Source organism: Grus americana, chromosome 2 (genome assembly GCF_028858705.1).
Source record: "Grus americana isolate bGruAme1 chromosome 2, bGruAme1.mat, whole genome shotgun sequence".
NCBI classification, from domain to species: Eukaryota; Metazoa; Chordata; class Aves; order Gruiformes; family Gruidae; genus Grus; species Grus americana.
The window spans coordinates 52,738,920-52,765,477 of NC_072853.1; the positions used below are offsets into that span (position 1 = coordinate 52,738,920).

The window sequence follows — 26,558 nt, forward strand, 5'->3', positions numbered from 1 at the left end:
TTTTTGTTTGTGCTAGGAAAGCAGTACATGACTTCAGGCACCAGCTGAATGACATGCTTCTCGCAAGGCAAGGATGTATTCTTTTCACAATCAAGAATGGAAATTAAAAGAACCACGACAGTTCCCTGTTATATTGTTTCTGAGAAGAGAGCTCCTCTGTGGTTGATCTTACTAGAAACCACGATGAGAAAATCAGGGTTCATTTTCCTCCTCAATCATTCTCCATCTATATCTCTTTTCCTCCCTATCCATCCCTTTCTCTTTTTCTCTGTTCCCTTTCTGTCCTCAATTATTCTCTCTACCTTTTGCTCTCCTATCTCCCACAGTTTCTTTGAAACACTGCAGTCATGTAGGGTTGCCCCTGTCCATCAAAAGATGGACCAGTGACAAAGCTGTACCTACAGTTTAGTTTCCTTCCACAAGCAGATAGCACTAAGCTGTCTGCTGTGCAAATATTAGTTCATGCTGTTCTTACAGGCATTAATCCAGGAACACTATTTGCCTGCTACAGTGGGATACTGCAATGCCAAGTGATATTTTGTCTGATTTCCACCTCCAGGCTTTTATTTTGACATTAAAAAAAAAGTGGACAAAAATACATCGTTACCATTCAGAAAAATAATTCATCATCTGTTTTATATGAGTGTGGGTAATAGAGCTGGAATTAAGGAAATGTCATCTTTGCAATATGCCCAGACTTCTGAATGAGAGGGATTCCCAAACTTCTTCCAAAGTCACATTTCAGACTTGCAGCTTCCACCAGCAGGACCTCTGGCAAGGTTGGCAGGAGCATGACTGCGAATGTGGGGAGTTTGGAGGCAATTCTCAGAGCCTGGAACCACATCGATGCCTGAGCTGCGGGTTTGTGCCTTGGCATGACAGATCAGAAAAAGTAGAAATCATATGCTAATCTCTGAATAGGATATTTTAGTCTCTTGAAGATCAAGGGCCTAAGTCTGACCTGCACTTAGATTCTGCTCTGGTGTAAAACCAGAATAAGTGTGCTTAAGCTCAGACCTACAGACTAATTTTTCAAATGCCTTATAAAACGTGGCACTACCTTATAAAAAGGCAATCACTTGTAACCTGCTCTAATTCAGCAGGAAACCGTCCTCTATACCCCTTTTGTTGCTCCCTGTCCTCTAGCAGTACTAACAAGAAAAGAGTATGGAAACTTCCACCATTCAGCAAGAAGCCCAGCGTGTCCTCAGCTAACCCCTTGTGGGGCTGGACAGTGGGACCAGAGCCAGGCTCTGTCATCAGGGCTTCCCGGCTGGTCAGAGGGATGTGTTTATTCCCAACCATCCCTTACTGCGTCTCCAGATGAATGGCTCCACACTGACCACTACAATTGCTTGACGATCCCAGGAGAGATGCTATTTAAGCTAAAGGACAGCACTGGAACGAGAACAAATGTGTCTAAACTGGACATAATTGCATTCACGCTGGTTATGTAAAGAAGGTTCCTAATAAAGTTTTTGAAGAGCAACCAAAATTATTAAAGGGGCAAAGAAAGCCCTAATTATTTTTAAAGTAGAACTTGGTATGTTTTCTGGAAGATTTATTGAAGTTGGGCTGCAGAGGAGTCAATAGCCTCAGCAGTCTTTTAACCTTCTTCCCTCTGATCAAGGACTCTCTTGGTAATTTAGTGTCATTTGTTAACTCTTACCCACACAAGATATTGCTCTCTACTGGCTGATGTTGCTCTGCTGTGATCACACTGAGCTCTGCTCTCCAAAACAGCAGCAGAAACGGCCGCTTTCCATACCCATGGTGATGTGGGAGAGACACCATTCTGGTTAATTTGGTGTTGAAAAGTCCACTCCCTTCACTGAGGTGTATGAAAACTAAGTTGCTCTATGCCAATGTTGGTTTCATTGGTAAAAAATCACCTCTAAAAATCACCTCCCCAACATGTGAAAACAAAATCCCCAAACCCGAGACATTAAAATGAATCACATTCTTGAAAATCTCCTTTTTCCTCCAGTCACAAAATGGAGCTGGCAATACTTACATGCCTCTGGGAAACGCTTTGGGTAAGAAAATCCTCACAGCATGCAAGATCTTCTCTAAAAACAGCATTATTTGCCTAGTGATTTGCTTTTATTGTTCTGGTATTAAAAAAAAAAATCACTACACAAATTTTGGAGTGTTACACTGAGTTTATTTTGAAAAAGAAATCAAAGAATGTTTTTTTCATGTCTGAGCCAGATGGAAAGAAAAAACAAACGTATTCCACCCTAAGAAAGAAAACACATGAGAACTTTAAAAAAATTTTTAGCCAAGTTTTTTTTTTCTTTTCACTAAACAGCATGGAAAAAGTGAGGTGGAGGTGGTGAATGAACAAATAGGCTTGGGTTTTAGGAAGGCCTGGTTTCTGGGGAACAAGGGTTTTGTCCGTAAGGCACTGTGCTTTCCCATCTATAGATACCCCTATAACTACCTCTGAGTGAGTGTGCGTATGCACCGGGAGCCCTACAGCTGCCTCCTCCTCTGGCTCCTGCCCGCGCCCTGGGAGGAGAGGGGTGTCCCACCTGGGGGCACGGGGCACAGGCGGCTGTCCCACTGCCGGTCCCTCACCAGTGTGAGCCCCGATGCCTGCACGCAGCAGCCCAGAGCTTGCTCCAGGGGAGGAGCAAACTTCTCAATGGTGCACAGAGGCACCTGCAGAAATAAGGAGGAAAAAAGCAAAGTGAGTCTGGACGCTGGGGCTGGAGACATTTTGTTCCCTTTGGATGCTGCATCTGCATGAGCTGCTGTGCTTTTAACCAAGGAAGCTGCACTGGGGAAAAGTGGTTTTGTTTTCTCACACACGAGTCGACTGGGCTGCCTTTCCCCTATGCGCTGCGGAGCAGTTTTCTCTGACAGCCAGCAGCAGCTCTCCGACCAGCTCCTCGCCTTGCCAGTGATCAGAGACCAGTTCCTGCTACTCACTAAAAACAGAGGAGCTGCTTGCCAGGAACAGAAAATTAAAAGAGGAGGTCAGAGTGAGAAATAGCAAGATCAGATTAGCCATTATAAACAGCCAATTTAAGCTAGACGCGATAATGGCTAATCTAGGGACTGATCCTGCTCTACTCAAGACATCCTTCACTTGGGGCCCCATCTCAGGCGCTTTGTGTGCTTCTGCTAGGACAGTGAACTGCAAGAGGGAATTCTTGCTTCTTAAGACCTTCTTAAAGGTCTTGTTCAGCTCAGACCTTTATAACCAAGTTTCTAGCATCTAGGTGCTGCAAGAACAATACACTAAAACTGCAATTAAGGGATAAAAACCCACAGTCACAGTCATGCTTAGAACTAGGATGGTGTAAGTGAAAAGAAAGGATTTAATGAAAATAATTTTCATCAGTTTGATTTTTAATACCTACGAATGCTTCTGGCTCCACACCTCTCCGATCTCCACATCTCTCTTGGTTACACAAGCACACACAGAGTAAACAACATTCACTTCCATGTCTCCGCTTAGTGGTTCCTTTATTGGAACATTTGCAGGTATTATTTATAGACATCAAAAAAGGATGAGAGTTTGAGATTTATATGCTCTAATCAGCTGAAGGTGTTTCCAAATAAATTAATGAAAGAAGTCAGAAATGACAAATTAGAAAGCCAGCACTGGATGTAAATCACAATGATTTTGCACGCTCTCTGCTTTCCACTCCCCTTCCTGCAACAGTCCCAGTGCTTACCATGGTATATGAACTTGCATTTAGTTTGATGTAAAACAAGAAAGAGGCCGATAGAAATGTGTACTCGGTATGCCAAGTTACAGTATTTGTACATAAGAAGGGAAAGCCAAAACTCGAGCTGGGACAAAATAATTTCCTATCACTTAAAACTTTCCATACAACCTACGTTATCGCTGAAAGGATACAGAAAGCAGATTTAACAGGGATGTTTTCCAGACCCTGTGTGGCAGCTCTGACTTTCATGACAATTTCTTGGCCCTTCCTGGTGTCCTTCTTGCATCCCTGCCAGTCTCTCCTTTCCCCAACAGGTTCCTGAGCTGTCTTAACACTCTCCGGGTCCTCTCAGTGATTTCAATCTTTGTTGCCGTTTGACACCTCCATTTCCCGCCCCCCCCTCCCCCCCCCCCCCCCGCAGGAATATTGGGTCAGAAGGATGGTCTGTCTCAGCCCGCCTGGCTGCTCAGGCCAGATTTTAAGGATGACTGAACACACCAGACACGCAACTGCAGCGTCCCTCTCCAGCCAGTTCTGTCTGACAGCTACACTTTTTGCTTCAAATGTGTAAACAGAGAGCTTCAGCCCAGGCACGTTTCGTTTCTCAGTTGAAAGTGGATAATTAGAACATTATTATAGGTAATTACAACCCAGCATCAAAATTCGCTTTGAAGCGAGTATTGAGTTCATAAACACGTTGCATCCTTAAGCTGTCCTAGTTCAATGGTTATTTCCATGCTAAAGCTACAAAACAGCCCGTGGTTTTCAATGAGCTGAGCAGCTATAGTTGATAAACAGCCATTTTTGCAACCATATGCAGGCGTCAGTGCAGCTATAGCTGTTGATCACCTCTTTAGAGGGAGTGGAGGACTAGATGACTCTTGGATCATCTCGTCTTGATATGTACCATCACTGCTATTGCTGAAGGAAGAGAAGGATGAAATCAGAGCGAGGAAACAGTACAGCTGGGGCTAACACAGAGGTTTCTCATGAACTACTTTTGTGGACAGAAGTCTATCACATGAATAAAAAGCAAGAAGAACTTCATTTAACATGGCAGATGCTCAGAATGGGCTTATTTCACCTAAATAAGCCAATATTCAAAACAAAGGTAGCAGTCCTTCTCACTCAGTGTGGCTCTGCAAAGCTCCACTCAGCAGGATTTGTGAGGCTCTCTGGGCATGCAAAGTAATAGTTTTGTACCTCGTCATCCAAAAATAGCACTTTAATATTATCGCATCAGACACTGTGTAAATATGTATGTAAAGACTACAGCGTGTATCTACACACAACTCCTAGTTACAGCATGACAGGGTGTATGGTAGAATCACGCTGTATTCAAAACCTGATGAAAAAGCCAAAAGAAAAGTCTCGGGAAATGCAGACGGTCTGAAGAAAAGCCCTGCCTCTGAGATGGCGACACATGGTTTCTGCAGCTGTAATACACAGACCTTTCACTTTTAATGAAACATATGCAATTTTCATATTGTTCCTGTTTTGTTTCTAATATGTACCACAGGACAGATTCCCAAATGAAATGTTTTGTGTATTTTGTTTAAGAAAATAATAGTTAAAATTAAAAGCCACCCTTCCCCACCCCCGCCCCCCCCAAACACTGGAGGGAGTGTGGGACGTAGGAAAGCAGTAATCTTTAACTGATTGGTCTTAGGAGCAATATTTGAAAATCTGAAGTACAAAATCTTGTCTCTTTCCAACAGAGCTGGAGTAATTTGACAAATTTATCTGCATTCAGCCAAGGTAAATGGCAGGTCAGGAGGCAACGGAAAAACAATTCTCCTTCCCAAGAAGCCAGAACAACTTCCTTCACGGTATAGCGTGTGGCCATGCAAAGAGTATAAAAACTGGGATCCGAAACCAAGGCTTCTGCTAATGAACTTTAACTGGTTGCTAAATGTTTTAATTCCTGCTAAGCAGCACTGCTGCCTAGACAACAGCTCATGGGACCGTGGAGGAAACTGGCTGGGTGATGATATCATCTTATTAGCCACACTGCTTTCTGTTTTGCAGCATATTTTATTTTCTAGTTTCTTTGGGAGAGAAGTACTGGTCCAAGAAAACAGAGAGATTGATTTACAAAGCACTCTGGAGAAGTGCAGATTGATTAGACTTTTCCTACTATGGCATGTTTTTCTTACCAAATTTTGAAATCTGTCTTAAAAAGAAACATATTTCAGCATGTGCAGCTCCTTCATTTCTGTTTTCATAAAATCCTTCGTCTGGGCTTGACTTGCAATGTGGGTAGCACCTACTGGGGTAGAATTCCTCACGAGAAGGGAGAAGGAATGAAAACATTTCAAAATCATTCTAAAAATTCAGAGATTTACTTCTGTGGCATTTCTTGTGAGCAGAAGGAAGGCAGAAAGGCGGGATGGCAGGCAGGCAGGAAAGCAGGCAGGCTGGAAAGAAGGAAGGTAGGCAGGCAAGAAGGTAGGCAAAAGAAGGCAGGCAGGAAGGGAAGCAGGCAGATAAGGAAGGAAGGAAGGAAGGAAGGAAGGAAGGAAGGAAGGAAGGAAGGAAGGAGCGAGCTTTTATTAACATGGTCTTTGCATAGTACCCGGTGGAACACTGGCTGTGATCAGAGCTATAATGAGTATCTAGTCCTTAGTCAACTTAATTGTTACACATGCAGACTAGACTGCATATAATAAGGAAAACACTATCTAAAATCTGCTTTAAAAGTTATTTAACCAGAACAAATCATCTGGGAAAGTACAAATATTTCTAACTGGAAAAATATTTCTCTACAGCTGAGCTAGGCCTGACAGCAAACCTTAATGAATTATTAGTACCTTTATTGTTTTCTTTGGCCCCTGTGCACTATATTTGTAAAAAAAGTCAGTAAAAAAAGAGAACAATTGTAAAAAGCAAATATTTTGTACAAAAATACAAAGTTTTAAAAGCTCTTAAAAGTATATTCCATATTATTGATAAGAGTTGGACTATATATATATATTTATATAAAATCTATATATTCGTGTATCTGTATAATTTTCCTACATTTGGGATTTTAGCAAATGAAACATACTGTTTACACGGTTGCTTTATATGTTTTTCTATATGAGTGACCAACAGTCTTACTCAGATTGACAGAATGTCTTTCTTCAGAAGACAAAAGTTGCTTATGTATATGGTTACTGGTTGGGAAGAAAATCTATAGCAGAATTAGTCCAACGGTATTTCCTGATGCTGTGGGTTGAAAAGCCTCGAATAATTGCTGGATGCTGGAGAAGAGTTGCTGCTGAATTCCTTTATGCATTTAAACCAGTTTTCAGTGCTTGCTTTTGTGTTGGTTTTTTTTCCCCCCCAATTTTGGTAGGCAATGTTGCTCTCTCCCAGGATTTTCTTCTTCCTTAAGTAAATTTCCACAATATGTAGGTATCTGTAAAGTCACAGCCTATTACACTCCAAATATTTGCCCTAGAGTATGACAGAAAAAAGAAAAACAAAGAGAAAAAAAAATCATGTAAAAAGCCTGTGAAGATTAAATGCATTTCCAAAAAGAAAACTTAGAGAGAACAAGGTATGGTAAAAACTTAAGTGGACTCATATTCAGATCCTCTGAGTCCTGGAGGGTTAATATTTGTAAACCATGAAGTTTTCTTAAAATAACGAATGTAGGAAAACAAGGGCAGATTACTTATACATGGTCCTTTACTCTGGACACCAAGAGTTATACACACACAGAGTTTATTCAGCACTTTGTCTTGTTTTAGGAAGGCATTTTTTTGTGGATGGGATGTAATTTTGGCTCTAGCTGACATTTCCATCTGCCTTCACGTTTGTAACCGCAGCAGCCAGGCATCCTTGGCAAAGCAATGTTTAAATAGGTTGTATGGAGGAGATGATGTTTTGGGCAGAGCCCCACCATGAACACAAATACCACCAAGCTCTGTGAAGACAGGGCTAGGTTCTAAGCAGCCATGTGAACTACCTGCCCTCTGCCATTGCAGAAATGCCTGTATAACCAGAAAGAGATGCCCAGTGGCAATCACCTGGGTGACTGCTCGGCCCCATTGACAGTTTATGAGTCCTCCACACCAGCTGCAACAGATGAGTTGCTTATGGCCTGTGGGCCCAGCCTCTCAGCCCTATGGGACGTCTCCTGGCAGCAGTGGGAATTTTCAGACCACCTTAGCAGTCATCAGGTGCCTCCTGTTGCACAAATCTCAAAACAGAGTCCTTTTGGTTTTCAAAGGCTGGTCCCTGAGCCATCCTAAGAGCAGCTTTCCCCCCTGCATGGCCACTGAGCCTATAAAAACAGCTTCCAGTGTGGCCAGAGTCTGGAGCACACGTGCCAAATCACGCTTGAAATTTTAAGCGTGTTTGAATTCTACAGGAGATGGTCAAGACGCAGAGCGTGCTATGCCTACAGCCAGCTTGAAGGCTGCTCTTTTCTTGTGGTGAAAGAGCACAAGATTTATTGCAATCAATCCAGCATCTGCATCGTGCAGAGTATTAGAAAAGCCCGTGTTGGGGTGGATCTGAGTAGAAGTGCTCCAAGTGTGAGTCCCCCTCTTCCTCAGCAAGGCACTGCCGTAGCATCTAGCCTTATGCCTGGATCTCCTTCCCTCTAGCTGTGGAAAATTTACTTGAATTTGGCCTGCTAGGGGTAGGGTCAAATAATCAAACCAAGCGCCTTGCTTACCTTTGTCCATGTCTTTTTCACAAATGAAATTGTTAACATCTTCACAGTAGAAGTCATTCCAGAGCCCAGCATAGATTAACCCGGCACAATCCTCCCCTGGCCCGTGCCCGTGGCTCCAGTTATCAGGTTGCCCAGTTTTCCAGTTTCTTTCAACCAAAAAGCAAGAGATGTGATTGCACAATGCTGCACACATGACAGTTTTTCACCACAAGAAATTAACGAAAACATCATGAGATCTGTTCTGAAGGGGAAATACACGTTGAAACAAACAATACATGACTCGCTGAAAATGGAAAACAGATGTATTACAGAGAAGGGAATCTATTCAGCCTCGGGCTGCCAAAACTCAGAGACCTAAAATTAGACCGATGAACTTTATTTTAGTTTCTGAATATACATGCACATACAATGGGAGCGCTCCATGCTCCATATGCATTGCTCCAATCCTGCAAAGCCTGCGCACTGTGTTCCTGCTGGCAGATAGGACTGAGAAGAGCCGTCAGGCTCACGAGCGCTACCCAGGATGGCAGCGCCCTGCCATCGCTCACTGCAAAGGCGCTCAGCCCTCTGACCGCACCGAGGCGGGCCTCTCCGGAGGCACAGCAAAGATTTATTGGTTTTACGGACCCATGTTTGGACAGGAGGTGAATTTTTGGACTTAGAAGGAACGTATGAAGTATGTATACAGGTATCTTTTGAGATTGTTAGCTTTGATGGTGAAACTTAACACAGCATGTAAAAAGCTAGCAGCAAGTGTTTCCTCATCCTGTTTTTGTTTAACAAGTGAGAAACACTTCCAACCTCAGGACTTAAAATCTCAATTTTCCTGAAGAAACAGGTTGTTGAAGGGAGCTTGTGATTGCTGGCTGATATGGTCCATGCTCAGCTAAAAAACACGCTGGCCTGACACAGGATGCCTGACCAGGCACCTGGGAGGACACACAGCTTTCCAGAAGTAATGAAATACTTTGAAAATCAGTAACTGACAGCTCTGAGGTTATGACAGGGCACCTAAAACCACAGTGTAGTGGAAACCTATTGAAAGCAGTGGCTGAAGTGGGAATCAGTCACAGTGCTGCCATAAAGAGAAAGAAAGATGAAAACGAGGAGGGAGAAAAAGACAAAAATATTATGGCTCATTTGAAATGCATCTGACTTTTTCCATGTTTCTCATCAAAATGAACACCAATGAGATCACAGCTAATCATTTCATAACATCTGACTGACTGTAGCCTGTTTTTCTGGAGCACAGCACACTCAGCTCTATAAACTCTTTAGTCCACTCCTCAGTATTAAAATTTGGGTGGTTGCAATCTGTTCCATTCAGGACAAATTAGGTGTAGCCCTAGGATTCCTGGAGAGCTGCCAATTCAGTTCTCAGCTGGCCAATGCTTAAACACCCTCGTTTCGTGCATTTTCCTTATGTTTAATGCTTTCCACTTGGATTTGGGCTTTATCTAAAGGCTGGTCATTTTTTATCAGAACGAGCACTCTATTTATAGTCAGTTGTAATGCAAATAAGGAAAATTCAATCCAAGACAGCAAAACTGTCTGTGCTTTCCATCTCAACTTTGTAATAAAAGTCAGGAGCAAATGTTTTGGCAAGAAACGCTGCACTATGTAGTTATGTGATTCCTTCATTCAACATTCAGTTTTCTTCCTGGCAAGGAAAGCAAGCCTTGCGCATGGAGAAAGGAGAGAGAAAAAACAGTTCAACAGCATCCTCAGTAATGAATTATTTCATTGGCATCTACAGCCTTCTGAATTCATTGGATAATTTCTAGATGCTGCTTTTAGAAGTGTCCACAAGAGTGGTAGCATCTGCAGAAAATAAACATAATTGTTTTTTATTTACATACGTGTAAACTGGTGAGGATCCATCCAGCCATCTCCATTCATTTTCCTTCTCTGAATCCGTTAGTCCAATCCAGAAGCTGCCTTTCCCAAAAATCTGCCTTTTAATCCATTGCTGTGGAAGAAGGATCTTAGTCCATAACAAACAAACACAACTGTCTTTGATGCCAATAAGCTACTCTGGTTTCATGAGCATCTTTATTATCGGAATAGGAAGGACCAGAGAAATTTTTCTAAGCTGAAGATATGTTTCAGGAGCTGGCTTTGTGACCCCTTGCCCACACTAGAATCCATAGCAATGTTTGCATGTGAGGTAGGGAGAGCCGGGCATGAAAATTAGGTTAACATAAAGTCACAGCCAACATCTGATATATACAAATTGAAAAAAACCCAAAGAGTAAGTAGCTTCATCTTGACACCCCCACTGCTATGTAGCCACCAAATAATGTTGAACAGTAGCAAAAGTAGAGCTACATTTATAGTTAGATTAAAAATATTTTTGGGTCACAGTAGTCTTAGGCTGCATGTATTAAATCAGACAATTTAAAATTAAATTATATTTGCCACTGCAAAAAATACATTTTGGATAATATGCGAGGGCCATCTTTAAAGGCTCTAAACTCCTACAATTGTCGCTAGCCTTTCTGGTTGCTCTGTGCCCACCACCTTCAGGGTCAGCACCAGCTCTGCTCACACTGCCCTTCTGCACATGGAGAAGCTGCTGAGCAGGCAGAGGGTGGACAAAATGCTAACAGGAGTCAATCACTGTATCTACATCACTATATGAATTCATGATGGTCTCAGCTTCCCACTTGCCTTGTGGCTTCCACACGTTAAATAACTTCAAACTCTCTCCTTGAAAAACAGAAAGATGGTAATTACCTGCTCCTCTTTGTCATCTATGATAACCAAGCGTGATGCCTTCTCTTCACAGAATAACTTTGCTTCTTCAAAAATTTCTCTTTCAATTGAAAAGTAGTAGCACTTTTCTGTATAGTTCTTCCAATGAGGAGAACAACCTGTGATGTGAATTTTTTGTGTTAAGCCATTTACTGATAATGCGCCAGTGATAACTTTCTGCATAGGGCCAATAATAGGTGGAGGATCCCATACCCATCTACAGCATGGTGCCACCTAAAGTCATTATATACAGTTTGGGAATTTACTTATTAGGATCCTGACTCTGTGAAATCAAGGCTAAACTGTGTGGTCAAGGGGATTATTTATTACTCATACTACTGCCGCCTTTTCTTTAGCCATAAACATTAGCTTAAATCAGTTTCAGGTCATCAGAAGGATGACCCACAGGCATGTCTTCACTTAACAGGGCTCTTTGTGATAAATCCAAGAGATGAGTCTAACGTAGCAGAGGTTATTTCAACCAGTAACTAAGTGATGAGCACCTCTGCTAGGTATATTTGTATCAGTTAAAGATGCATGCGGTGTGTTGATAGCTTACCATTAGCCTCAGGCATTGACGTAGCTTCACTTTGTAGTGCCATTGGTATTCCTGAACCTGGCGGCCCTGGTGGGCCAGGTGGGCCCTTTGGACCAGGCAGCCCAGGGACTCCAGGTAGCCCAGGTAGTCCTCGAGGTCCTGGTACCCCTGGCTCTCCCACAGTTCCCTGCAGGCCTTGAAATCCTGGTGGGCCTTGTGGCCCAGGTGGGCCGTCTTTGCCTTGTGGACCTGGTGGCCCTGGGTCTCCGCTTGCTCCAGGAAGACCCGTCTTGCCAGGAGAACCTCTCTGACCTTTGGAGCCAGGTGATCCTCTTGAACCTTTGCCTCCTTTTTCTCCTGGTGGCCCCGTTGGCCCAGGTGGACCCTTCTCACCTGCAGGTCCTGGTGGTCCGGCCTCTCCTTTCTCTCCTTTTTGTCCTTTTAGGCCAGCGGGGCCAAGCGGACCTTGAGGGCCTCTGTCACCTTTAGGTCCCCTTGGACCAGGAGGACCTGAAACAATGTAAGCATGCAAAGTGGGGATACAGACAGAAAACGAAACAAAAAGCCCATGTGGGGTCCTTGTTTAACATATCTCAGACCAGCGACATGATATTCAGTACTGTGAAAATCAGGCTAACAGCCACTTCAAGCAGTGCTTGTGAAAAAGTATGTCTGCTTCTCAGGTGCTATATGCAATTGGTCTTTCCTCAGGCTCCATGAAATACAGGATACAGAAGAAAATAATCTGATGCACCTTATCCTGTGACCTGGACAGTGACACCATGCCCCAGGTGACCAGCCAAGGCACTAGTCCCTGCAATACATACTCCGTGCTGTTGATGCACGTGGTCCTGCCTGTTGATGCTCCTGTTCCCTCACTCTGCTATGCGCTCTTTTCCTTGTAGTCCCATATCTCCGCTCTTAGACCACAACACTCTTTCTCCCGCAATGACCCTGCTTGCTGCTCTGTCAATAATGGCTTCTCAAAAAGAGACAGAATGATGGATAGTGAGCAATAAGCCAACTGTGGGAAAGACCCAAAGTACTAGTTGCTAACTGGCCGGCTATAAGAGGAAAAAGAACAATAGCCACAATAGGAAATGGCAATATTGTGACAGCAATAAAAACAACATAATTTTGGATTCTGATCATGGATGAGCAAATGCCTTGCCAATGCCCTGCCGCGCCCCCCCCGAATCTGTATCATTTAAACTCCTCCAGAGATAAATTCCTAAGCTGGAGTCAGTTAGGCCTGGTTGAAATGAGAAAGGTTAAGGTTACTGACATGTAATCTTGGCTCTAATTCAGCCTTAGTTTATTTGGAGCAATGGATTTATATTTGTGATTAAGAGTTTTAGGCCTAACTGGTTCACATCAGGTTGGAAATATGAGTGTTCTTTTCATTTGGGATAATACTTGGCTGGGAGAAACCTCCTAAACTTGATGCTATTTATTTCTGGAGAAAATAAAATAACCCAGGATTAAAAACTCAGCAAAGTAGGATGTTTTCTGGCAGACTAACAACTGGCTTAAAGTGAAATAGCAACTTGTTTTTCAGTAAGGGTGGACCCTTCTGGGAATAGTCCAACGTATATTTTTTAGCCATTTCCTCCTTAGCAGGGATTGGCTTCTTGAGGTTCCACACTTTCACTAGCTTATTTTAGAAACTAAATCAAAAGCAGATCCAGTCATTCAGTCAGTCAGAATAAAATTTTGCTACGTCAGAACCTTCCTTCATAGCATCCCCATTCTAGCTATGTAAAGAAGGCATAGGAAAATCAGTAAGGAAAATTCAAGCTACATTTGCATTTCCAAAGTTTAGGATTAGATAATGGAAAACCTCAGGACTCTGTACCAGCATGCACTAACTTCCACAGAACTAAAGATGTAATGCAAGCAGGAATCTGGCATAGACCATTATAGTCATCATTATGGAAGCTGCATACCTTGTAGGATAGTGAAGTTCTTGATGAGCTGGCCATGTTTGGAATCTACCAGCTTCATTTCTTCCATGATTACCGACAAATTGGCAACTTCAACATCTAACCTTGACCTCATCAAATCCTGTTGCATCTTGAGAGATGCAGAGTCTAAGCGAATATTGGCTAGTGTGCTGTTCATAAAAATCAGCTCATCTGAATGTTTACTTAAGGTGTCTGTACAAGTCGTCCTGACCTCATTGAGATTGCTAGTCAGTGTCCGTAGATGATGAGCAGTGTAGCTGATATTGCTAATGATATTGACTATATCAGTTTCGAAGACCTGGAACCTCTCTTCTAGTTGGTTGAATTTGGCAGAAGTTCTGTTTTCATAATCCTTGTGCTGTTCCTGGAGATCCTTTAGGTTTTGTTCGTTAGCTTGGGCAATTGTGGTGATGTTCTCCATTTGCCCACTGAAGGAGCTGAGCTGATTGTTCATGTCTTCAAGTGTATCATTGTTAGCTTTTGCCAGCGCTGAGTTGTTGGCGGCCAAAGTCTGTAAATTTTGTACTTTCTCCTTAAGCCAGTCAGTGTCCTTCCGGGCTTGAAGGACAACCTGCTGCAGATTTTGAAAGTCATTCTTGATTCTTAGAATAGCCAAGCTTGTATCTTCCATTGACTTCTGCAAGACACTGATAAGATTCCTTTGCTGTATTTGTGTCAGGTTTAAGTTGTTCAGGTTCATGATGACCACATTATGAGAATGTACTTGGTTTTGCAAGTTTGTCTGGATATTACTTGTGTCTTGTTGAAGGTTGTTGATATATCCAGTATATGCCTGAAGAGTCTTATTGACACTGATGATCATGAAAGAGTTGCTATCTAAGGCACTTCTCATTTGGCTCTGTCTGTCATCTAATACGTTTCCAGACTCTTGCAGCTTCTCCAGTGTATCTTTGTTTCTGGTAGTTTTCTCTGCAATGTCATGAAGCTGCTGACGAAGAGTTAGAATGTCAGATCTGAAGCTGGACAGTTCAGTGTTAGTATTCATGGCTTTTTGTCCAGCTTGGTCATCTGTTGTACAGGAAAAAAATTGAAAGGCTTTAGGATGAGGTTTTTACAACACAGTATAAAAAAGCACAGTGTATTTTAAATTCAGTCAGGTTGTCAAAATGTTCTGTCAATAGAACTTCTATGCTATCTTTTCCAGAAAAGAGAAACAACTAAGCAAAGTTCTGCCACTAGACAGAGAAAAAAAAATCAGAGAGGAATCAATGAAGACCTTGTGTCTTGCTGAGGAGAACAAAATGGTGATTCTATCATCATATACAGGAAAAAATACCGTTAGAAACTGATGAGTATATGCAGTCAAGTAGTGCTGTATTCTGAATGTAAACTGAATGGTAAACAGAATTCAAAATATTAAAGAGGTATCAGTAAGTGTATGTTTTGAAGTCACAACCGGATTTTGCTGAAAGCTCAGAAGTAAATTTTAGCTGTTCATATTTTTTTTGGTCCTTTTCCTGGCAGGTGGAATATTTTCACTGTGATTTAGTATATATAGTTTCATTTTTTAAAATCTTGAGTTTAATTTTAAAAAAGTTGTAATATGTTTTTTAAAACAGTCTGGGATAGAGACAAAAGCTTTGCCAGCAAGCTACTCCAGATATGACAGGATATGATGTATTTCTGGTTTTCTCTCTAATATATTACTATGCTTTTAATGACATTTATTTTGCTGTTATTTTTTCCTTATGTTACGTTCTGAGTTTGAGGAAGGCAAACCCTTTAATATTTGAGGGACATCTCTGCTCTTGCTTACACTGCCCTACAGAATATTTCTGGAAGCTTGTCTGAGTATGATTAAGCTTTTGAGGCTGCACAGCTCATCAGCCAGGGCATAGAAACCAAGGAAATAAGCAGTCAACGCTCACTTTCAGGGAAGATTCGCTTTCTTGACCTCAGTCACTTCCCTCTCCTACAGGCAGTCCATATATTTTTGACCTCATCTAAGTGTAGCTATATTTATGAATTACGCAGTCCGAAGTCCATAATTTCAGATGACTCCATGAGAGAGCAGGATGGTTTTCATAAACTACAGTGAATACAGCTGTGTACGGAGCTTTCTTCTGGTGTGTTTGAATGAGTCATGATGTTGAACATCAAATGGTGGCTTGTGAGGCTTCAGTCTGAAGTGTTTATGGAGTCTTTCGTGGATGGACATCTTCCTGAGCACAGTTCCTCTCCCTGACACTTGTCTCACTCCAGGATCTTCTCATCTCTGACTCTATGTTTACGTCTTGGTTATAGCTCAAATTATACTGAGCTCAAATTATATTCCTCACAGAGTTCTGACAACTGCCAGGTCCTCATACAGCTAATCCCTGAAGGCCTTTCATTCCCCACATGCTGTTATCCTTCTGGCCCTGCAGCAGTTCTCTTACCTTTATGCCTCCCACACACATTGCCCAGTAACTTTTTTTACCTTCCTCCATGGCAAGTCCACTTTAATGGAAACTGATGGTCCTGAGCATCTCACTGGCCATCCATCCAGCAGCGTGTAAAAATGTATGGGCATGAATAAATCAAAGGTGCTCCATGTTGTGAAAATTTAATCAGCATAATATAATAACCCAAATATAACCCAAAAGGTTGCATGTGCTTTAAGGTGTAACATTTACTTCTGTATATCTATCAGTAAAAGTACATGCCACTGAATTACCCCATGTCTTTGAACTAAATGCAGTGTGCAAATACTTCAGAAGCCAGCTATTTTTTGAGGGGAAAAAGTTATAAAAATTTATGATCAAACTGCAAGTAATTTTTCCTAGAAATACACGTCTCAATATATGGTTATGAAGCTAAATAAAATTTATTTCAAGAAGCACATGCATGTTTGTGTATATTAATATTTATATAAAAACTAATTATATAAACTATAAGTGTACGTATATATAAATTCATAATAAACAGCTCTGCTTCCTTTCCAGACAAGGAAGAAAGGTAGAAACGTACACTTAGTAGAATCTTTACCCATGATCTTTTTCCATCTTCCTGCAAATTGAGAACTGTGATCACACCTGGGAGACCTGAAGCCATAACAACCTTGTGTCCTGTATTCCCTGAGATGATTAAGAAACATTTTATGGAAGTAATCAGCTTGCCTCAGACATAAGAGTTTTGAACAGTTGATTATTTGTGCAGCCCTTAAAACGGCCTTCAGTTTTGAATCTTAATTGCTAAAACAGCATCAAGATGACTGGGTGACAGATTTTTCATTTTATGTAGAAAGTCTTGTGCTGTGGAACAGCTTCTGCTATGTTTTACATCTCTACCTCAGAGAAGACTCTCTCTTGAGGACAACCTTTAAGTGCCTGTTTATTTTAGTATAAATGATTTCAGAGTGACTTCAGTGGGAACTGTAAATATTGAAGTATGGTTAAAGTGCTCTCCTAAGTAGAGCTGCTCTTAACTATTTTTAGTGCTTTCCCAAGTACTTGAGAAATTGGAATAGAAGCACTGTATCTTGTCATAGCCAGAGATTTTTCAGACAAATTTCCTGCCGCTATCTGCCAGGAGAACACCCCAAAGCCATCATACAAAGGGGCTTTGCTTGTGTGTAGATTACCTAATTTCTTCAGACCACTCTCCACCTCTGTGAGCTTTTCTGTGTATCTTCTGTGGGATGTTTCCAGGCCACCTGTCACATTGTCCATTTTTTCTACAACTAGGGGAAAGAGAATAGTATGTTATAGAAAGAAGAAAAGTGAAATTATGAAAAAAGTCTAGTAAACAATAAAACAAACAAAAAAACCCACCACTACCATCAAACAAAAAAAGAAAACACCTTAAAATTGCCTTGCTTGCCACTAAACTCTGCTGTTGCTCTGTGAAATGTGGGAAGGATGAGTGCCTATCTGCTGGTGGGACCCAGCATTCTTCCAGTTCTTCAGTCTGCTAACAGTCCCCAAGCATTTCTTTGCTCATGAGCAAACTCTCTTTGTGGGTTTTCCTCCTGAACCAAGTCCTTTTCTTTTAACAGTATTTCCATGCTCCCAGCACAGTGCTGTGTGGCAAAGGCAGACTGATTGCTAAAGGCTTAGACACACGAGAGAAGACTTCCTTTTATTTTGCTATGAGCCATTTCTCCTTAAAAAGAACACTTTTTTTCCCCCTGTGCCTTTTAATCATTAAACCTTGGCACCCGGATAGCAAACTTTGGACTGAGATAGCAGTTTGAAGATGCAATTACTAAATATTTTGGGGAGCAACTTTTAAACATCTTGATAATGGTACAGATCACTCAAAACAGTCTTGAAACCATTCTGCCTCATTAAGATTGAAAGGATGGTCATTCAGCAAATGCAGATTTATGGCTGATGTGCTCTTTATTTTGTAATGTTTGAGTCATTTTCTTGTTACTGAGACAATCTGATTATTTGATGGAATTGATATGGCAGTGGGAAAAGCAGAGCCCAGGGTAGCTTCCAGTGGCAAAAATGTGAAATGCTTGCAAGGTTAGAGGTAGCCTTCAGCTTCCACACCAAACCTTGTCTAATAGGCATTCAAGCCACAACCAGGGGCAGAAATTTCTTTTCATCATGTGATTATTTAGCCCTTTGCTACACTGGGAGCAGAATGGATCTGAACCAACCCTGGGAGAGGCTACATGAGTTATTGTGCCAGCTCCCTCTTTCAAACAGAAGAAATAAGGTTCCTCCTATGTCTTGAGATAGTGAAGCTAATTCTGTAAACCTGTGTGAGGTAGGAGGTACCGCTAACTCCTTCTGTCTGTGAGATAATCTGCAGCTAGGAAATAGCCTCATAGAAGTTGTTGCTATGTAAAGACTTGTTTTTTTACTAGAAGTGGAAATTTAGGGGATCTTTTGCTGCTCACGAGCAACCACAAGAATCCCAGACCTTTGGACCTTGGTAGTCCACCAAGTGCTCCTTCTTTATTAACTTTTGCCCTTGTTTTTCTGACTCTGGGTACCACAGTTACACAGCAGGCTTTTATTGCTTCCCTAAAACCAACAGGAGAAAAAGCAGACCAAGATTATCTCTGGTGCAACTGCACTGGGGTGAACGGAGTTACAACAGAGAAAAAGTCTCAAGGTTTTCAGAGAGACTAGACACCCTTTGGTGAACTACTTGCCTGCTCCTTTCTATACTGCCAAAAAGACGGTAAAACAGAGACTTCACTGTATATGCAAAGAGAGACAGAGTGTGGCTTTCTATATTTGAGATGACGGCAGATTGCTTGCTAAACACCAGATCCAGGCTACAATAACGGCTTTGCTTTTTCAGGGGGACCATTGTTCAATACCTTCTGCTTTGGAAAGCATTCTCCCCCCAAATATAGCACTAATTTTTCACTGGTTCTTCTGCCCATTAAAGTTACTTGTCAAAGTGCAGTATGCCATTTTTCCTAAATGATGCCGGAGTTGATTCAGTGTTTGTCCTGCCCAACTGTCTTCCAGGCTGGAGCCCAGATCAGCAAAGGTCCTTCAGTTGCTTCTGACACTCCACTTGCGCATGTATGCACCTATGTATCATGTGCAGTGGGTGTGGGGACCTGTCCTAGTTTCAGCTAAACCATGACAGGACCATACTTGGGTTTTCCTTCTGGCTAGCTCTAGGCAGCTGCTTGTTCAGTCTGTGGTGTTCCGCTTTGTTTATGGATAGTCACTGTGAAGGACATGGCTCACTCTGGGCACTTAGAGGGGACTTCGTGAAAGCATCTGGATTTAAAAAGAGGGCCTACTCCAAGTGTTTCTGCTGGACCTGTGCCTTGATTTGCAATGTCACATCACCTATGGATCTTGTTAATTCAGATTTAGTGTAATATTCACCTGTTTTCTCCAGTTATGCAATATACTTGGAGTTGGCAAGTGAAGACATATTATCAATAATGAAAGGAAAATCTAGTTTCTTCCTTTTGCTGTGCAAATTAATGCCAGCTTGTACTTAAGATCCGAAGTTTGTAAAACTGAGATTTTATACTGTCCTATAGCAACAAGAATGTTTTCATGGTTGAATGAAATCTAACAATGGAAACTTGGGTTAAAATATTCCCCTGAAGAATCCCAAGAAAACGAAAAGAGTAGAAATCCTATCAATATGCAGTAGCCTGTACTGACAGTTAGATGAAATTGGATGGAATTAAAGATACAACAGTGTATAGTATTTTCATTGCTGAAAGTAAAAAAACCCAAAACAGCCCCACCCCACACTAGAAAGACTGAAGCTGGTCTGTAGCTATGAACATCCTTTGTGTATAACACCCCAAAAATTTGTTGAAGCAGGACTTTAATCAGAAGCCTTATTGGAATTATTGACAATTGGGAAGACCGTGCCTAGACTGTGTCTGAAGGATCACTAACGAGTATTATTAAAAGGTCTTTCAGTTCCCAGCAGCTTGTCTCCTACAGAAAGTAGTAGCTTTTAATTCTAGCGTGTAACTGGGTACCAGACAGCAGCCCTGGATCTGGTGGGGTGACACAACACTTAGCTGGAAGATGCCAGTTTAGAGAGGCTGGAAAGAGAAGGCTGCTTTCAAATACACAAGTTATTGATTTTTGTCTATTTGACACTAAACTGGCAATGACTTACCCAGATTAACTGATGCGAAGTGAAGAGTTAGCTGTATCAGAGGAGCCATTTATTTTATTATTTGCCCTCAGAGGGCAAGTCCTAGAATCATAGAATGTTTTGGGTTGGAAGGGACCTCAAAGACCATCTTGTTCCAACTCCCCTGCCATGGGCAGGGACACCCTCCACTAGACCAGGTTGCTCAAAGCCCCATCCAACCTGGCCTTGAACACTTCCAGGGAGGGGGCATCCACAACTTCTCTGGGCAACCTGTTCCAGTGCCTCAACACCCTCATAGGGAAGAATTTCTTCCTCATATCTAATCTAAATCTACCCTACTTCAGCTTAAGGGCATTACCTCTTGTCCTATCACTCCATGCCCTCTCCAGGTTTCTTGTAGGCCCCCTTCAGGTACTGGAAGGCTGCTATATGGTCTTCCTGGAGCCTTCTCTTCTCTTCTCCAGACTGAACAACCCCAGCTCTCTCAGTCTTTCCTCATAGGAGAGGTGCTCCAGCCCTCTGATTATCTTTGTGGCCCTCCTCTGGACTCACTTGAACAGGTCCATGTCCTTCTTATGCTGGGGCCCCAGAGCTGGACACAGTACTCCAGGTGGGGTCTCATGAGAGCAGAGTAGAGGGACAGAATCACCTCCCTTGACCTGCTGGTCACGCTGCTTTTGATCCAGCCCAGGATACAGTTGGCTTTCTGGGCTGCAAGTTCACATTGCTGTCTCATGTTGAGGTTCTCATCCAGCAACACCCCAAGTCCTTCTCCTCAGGCCTGCTCTCAATCAGTCAGTCCTGTTGTGTGAAGTGTAGAGGAGAGAGGCCAGAGCCAAGTTCAAACCACCCAGTTGCAGCAGCAGAAAAAGTAGAGGTCTCTGCAAATGTGAACTGCAGGGTTAGATGATTTCCAGTGATGCAGGCTAAGCTGAATTTTGTGATCCCATAGACAAACCAATGCATATATCTGCTTTGTACAGGGGCAGGATCTTAGCCTCCATGGTCAAACAAATCTTGGGCCTGGGGGACTTGATCTCCTGCCTAAACTCCTTCCCCAGGTAAGTTGTAGCTTATTTACTTTCTTGCTACTGCCCTGCAAGTGGAAAAGATGAACTCTGGGGAGAACGAGTAGAGAGCCATGGCCAAAGTAGGTCTTGTTGCTCTTGCTGTCAAAAGGGGTCATATGGATGGATGTCCTATTATTTGGAATGCCTTTCCTTCCCTGGCCATAGCTCCCACCACCATCTCTGGATAGAGCCTTCAGTGCTAGGTGACCATGTGGAGCACTCTCAGGAGTGGAGGTCAGCCTCTGGAGAGTACCCCAGGCTTGAACAGCCACTTCCGTCTTCTCCAGAAAAAGGCAAAGGCAAAACAGACAGACCAGCTGTTATGTCCCTTATGAAGGCCATTCTGCTGCTCTCAAAAATGAAAAGTCTGTCTATGCCTGAAGCTTGCTTTTGGATAGCTTCACCTTAATTCTCAGCTTGGTCAGATCCCTCTGAATTGTCATGTCACTTTCTCACAAGATCACTGTGGAAAATGTGGTAAAGACCCTCCAAAAGAAGCCAAAATTTCAAGTAGTTGCTCGCCGGAACAGCGAGGACTGTCTGCATCTGAGCCACTATTTCAGAAGCAAGGACAAAATGTGCCATCTCACCAGGGTGTGTTGGCCCTACGTAATGGTAGGCAAACCCTCTCTAGGAGACAGATAAAAGAAGTAGATGAAAATCCTGGTGGGCATTAGTCAAGAAACCTAAAAATAAGGTCTGACCAGAGAATGAGAACTACTGGGAATTCAAGCTGAGAGCATGCTATCTTCCCTCACTGGAGTGAGTCACAGGAAGATCATTCACCTTCAGTAGCCTAATCTGACACTGGCTGGTGCCAGAAAAATTACAGCTTTGTATTTTGCATTTAGTTTAAGTATGCGTAAAAAATTAGATTGCTTTATTAATGTTTTTAACAATAATTTGTCTTCTCAAAGCAAACTAATAGTAAACTTGGCTTGTTATTCCTTCATGACCTTGATGTTTAATTCATGTTTTGGTTTCAGGTTTCTCCAAACTACTATGTAATTTTTACCACCAGTTTGGAGGTTTGTTCTATGTTGACTTTGCCTCCCATTGAGTTATTTTCTTGCCTGCCATATTTAATCCACTGATTAGTAGTTTTAACGTTTTAAATCACAAAGGATATCTAAATACCACATAGGAAATGAAAGTTTTAAAAGTAGTTTTGGGCTTTATAAACATAAGTGTGGGAGGCAAATTTAATGGAAACTTAGCTAAGAGACTGAAACAATCCCTGATGCTGACAGAATTCTTTCTTTCAGTGTAATATTGCAATAAAAAAGACAAGCCAAACTATTTGCAGAGAGGAGAGTTCAAGAGCTCTATAAAATTTTATTTTGAGTTTTGTTCTTCCTTTAAGGCCTAATTCCTTCCCAATAAACAAAAATATTGCAATAATTCCTTTCAATACGTACCATCAGCTGGGGTTTTGTCTAATTCATGTTTTCCCTGCAAATTAGCGCTTAGGCACTGTGGAAACGAAGTTTGTAAACTGCAGGTACAAAGGGAAAAATTAATGCCTGACATATGACCATTTGCTGCTTAGTGTTACTGAAGGGATACCTTGGACTAAACAGGACCTTTTTCCAGCGTATGCCTCTTTCCTTGGCATTCAGGTGGAGTAGTTACCAAGTCGGTGAGTGGTGGAGCAGTGGAGCTGTGGTTGCCAAGATGTCTTAAGGTCAGTAAGATGTGCATTATCCATCTTCCTATAATTTTTCCTCCATTTTTTTTTTGTGGGAGAGGAAATTCTTTTGTCCATGCTGTGGATAAATGTGGCTTGATACTGCTATGACAGAAAGACTAGTCCCCAGTCAGGCACAAATGAGTGCTCAGTACAGAAGTAGGCTTAGAATTGAGTGTGGCAAAGATGGGGCTTCAAGATGAGAGCAAAGCCTGGGGAAAAGATGGTGTTAGAGGTCCCCATGGAGAAAGAAGCTTGAAAACCGTGGATTGAAATGAGGAAAAGAAACTCCTCTCCCAAAGAGATCTTTTTGGACAGTTTCCTTATTGCTATTGCTTCCTACACACTCATGAACAAACGTTTGCCAAAGCAAGACAGAGAGCAATGGTCCTTCCAATCTGATAAGCCAAGTGAGGTCTGAGCCTTCTGGTGAGCCCCAGAACTGGCAGCCTTGTATAAAACTCTCTTGAGAAAAATTCTGCTAAATCCCAGGCATTTACTGACTGGCTTATAGCCCAGAAGGATCCCATCTTCATCTTCTGTAAGCAGATCTCTGCAGATTTATATCTGCAAAAGGCCTAAGTTTGTCCTCCCCTAGTCCATATAACCAAATGATCTTATCTTTATAGATTGAGAATAAGTTTTTGAATCCTGGAAAGTATTTTTTTCCCTCAGAATCTGACTACCAGAGACCAGTTACACATTCTTCAGGAGAATGTCTGTCCAATTATATACGTACTGTGTTTCTTTACATTTGATTTTAATTTACCATATTCTGTCTGCTTTATTGTGAAAAAGGAATACCTACGTATCTTTACCTGTCCTTCACATTCTCTCATGTCCCTGGCTAAATCTTCCATCTAAACCAACCAGTTTTAATTTTCTTCTCACTCAAAACTGTACCAAATCCTCTTAAATAAGTATTTATCCCTTTCTATTTCTACAATTTCCTTTTCTTTTGCTGGCAAAGGACCAGAGGTGATGTCAGCTCTGCTACGAGTGCAGCTGTTGGCGGCACAGGATGCACTGCGTGCTAATCACATGAATATTTACCCAGCTTCTTGGAGGCGTTTTGAAGCTACTCTCAGAGCCATGCTCAAGAAGCTAGTTTAATTATCCGCAATATGCTGCGATGTCCTGTTACAATACTCACAATTATGTTATTCACTTCCTTTTTCTTACCAGAACCTCAGTTCTTATTTATTTAACTGCACGACAAGCAGAGATTTACATCAAACCATTTGTAAGAATGCCTAAGTGGCTACAGTTAATTAGTGCCAAAGACATATGGGAATTTTAAGCCATGCTTTCCAGGGTGCCATACTGATGATATGCACAAATGAAATGTTCTCCATTTCTGGGTTGCCTGACTACCAGAATCTTTGAAATTACTGTCAAAAGCATCTAAGCATCTTTGTACATCAAAATAACTGTAGATGACTCAATACATGGGCACCTCCTGGTTCAATCTTTCCTCCAGCTATTTCAAAGTAATATTGATGCTACACTTTGTTCCTGTCATAATTATATTAGTAGGACTATTCCTGGTTCTCCCATTAAGAAGGACGTTTATTCTGGAATGGTGCGATGTATGTCGAAGAGCTCAGTGAAATCAAGGTATAGCATGTTACAAAGTTTTGAGTCTTCCAGTTAGTACTCCTTTGTGGTAAAAGTATGATTGTGTGTGCACAACAAACAACATTGCCAAGGTATTGATATTTAAGTTGAAAATGTGATAAATTGCCTGTCTGTCTAATATGTGCAAACGTGCTTGGATGCTTGGCTGAAAGTGAAATGTTGGGCTCAATGCATACATACCTTTGTATCCCAGAATGGCTACTGTGATTGTTAACAGGGCACATAAAATATATAGTAAGATGATGGAAAACTTCAGTGCCCAGTTATTTTTACATTTGGTACATTGAGTCCCCTCCTGAATACCTGCAAAAGAAGATTTTAAGAATTTTAAAACAATGGCAAAGAACACATTGCTGGTTTTATCTCCCCATTTCCTCTCCTCCATTTTCTAAAGAAAGAATTATTTATGTAAGCAGATGATGTATGGGTAGCCTATTCTGCCAGGACAGACTCCTCAGTGGCTAAAGCATCAGCTTAGCAATACAATCACTTTGGGATTTTAGCATGTGGAAGAGAAATAGGAAAACCTGTGGCTTTCCTGAGAGACGGGACTGTTTTCCAATTGTGCTAACAAGACTATGGTGAGCTTTGGAAGTCAAATGTTTATTAGCATCTCCTCTGTCAGGCATCACACCACAGCAACTCCTTCGTAGCATTCAGTCTCCCTACAGGTGCAATAGGAGACAGTAAATGCTCCGGCAAAAGAAAAATACAGAAATAAAATTGCATTGTGAAAACCTGGTAGGAGTACTGGTCCTGCTTTGTAACCATTACCACAAATGGTGAACACTGTCTTTCCATAATGAGAGAGACTTTTTTTCTTATTTCTTGCAGGTTTGGAGAATACTGTTTCCACAGAGAAGAAGGGGTGCTATCCTGGTAAAGCTAACAGTGTATCTATATCAACAGAAAAATGGTGGTGAATTTCCCCTTGTGGACAAGTTTAAGAGCCTCAAATTGATGAGAGAAAACTGGCCTTTACTATTTTATATTTCAGCTTTTTGCGGAATGGTTTCATATCTTTGAGTCTATTAGGGAAGCGATATTCCTCTTTTCTCTACGTGCTCCTTGGGAACAGCTCGAGAGTGTTGGAAGCATTAAGTTACCAAGAAATTAATCAGAAACACAAACGTGTAAAAACATGAAACCTGGACTGTGCTGGAACAAACGGGTGGGATTTATCCCTCCTTCTGATGTGCATGAAGCAGGCCAGGATAAATGTAGCTTTCTGTCTCTGTCAGAAAATGCATTTCTTTGATATTTTACTCTATTTGTGTACTATTAGGGGAGTCCCACAGGAAAGCTTTAAGCTCTAATAAATTCTATATACCAGGTTACTTAACTAATCAAAACTTGCTCCGTAGCTTTTTATGAGTAACTTATATTTCCTCCGAGGCCTAACCCACAGCTGATTTTACTTTTCCCAACACATGACCTTCTGCAGAGCAGTTTTTTATGTTTCATTTTTTAAAAGAAAAGCACAGGCCACTTCCCCTGGGTTCACAGACGACGGGTGACCGACATATAAAGTTAAGTCAACTGTATTTCTCTCTCAAAGAACAGCATTTTCCAGTGACTTCCTTAAGCCCAGGGCACTTGAAGGAGGGATTACCATATTGGAGCAACTCTGGAAGAGGATTTATACAAAGTTTATTTGACAAGGCATTTTCTTCTGTTCCCTCTGCACATTTACTAGCCGTGGCTAAGGCAGAAATGCATCTCTCACAGGTCAGCCCACTTTCCACATTATGTCATCTCATGTTTTTTCTAAACTTTTGAGCTGTGACATCACGTTCTGTTGCCATGTGATGAAAGCAATGTCATAGATTTGGGTTCCTTAGGGTTTAGGCATAAGATCAGTCGGGAACATCTGGTTCTTTTTTCAGGAACAGGAACATTAGGGGGAAATGAGACAAAGACTTGCAAACATAAACGCAAGAACAGAAACTCCAGAGGGGAAAGGCTTCTCTCCTGCCTGTATAGATGGGCAGGAAGGGAGCTGGCACTGAGATGGC

General features: G+C 41.8%; 1 protein-coding gene across 1 annotated transcript in view; it reads right to left on the minus strand.

The window, feature by feature from the left end:
* Positions 1-2,142: 2,142 nt before the first annotated feature.
* The window catches only part of COLEC12 (collectin subfamily member 12), a 102,963-nt gene continuing 78,547 nt past the window's right edge, over positions 2,143-26,558 (minus strand). Inside the window, exons 3-10 of the mRNA XM_054817739.1 lie at positions 24,724-24,846; positions 17,186-17,284; positions 13,585-14,631; positions 11,660-12,148; positions 11,083-11,219; positions 10,206-10,315; positions 8,347-8,492; positions 2,143-7,118 (exon numbers count right to left, since the gene is read on the minus strand). Of these exons, the coding sequence (XP_054673714.1) occupies positions 7,099-7,118; positions 8,347-8,492; positions 10,206-10,315; positions 11,083-11,219; positions 11,660-12,148; positions 13,585-14,631; positions 17,186-17,284; positions 24,724-24,846 (2,171 nt within the window). The 3' untranslated portion in view covers positions 2,143-7,098. The remainder of the gene's footprint in view (positions 7,119-8,346; positions 8,493-10,205; positions 10,316-11,082; positions 11,220-11,659; positions 12,149-13,584; positions 14,632-17,185; positions 17,285-24,723; positions 24,847-26,558) is intronic.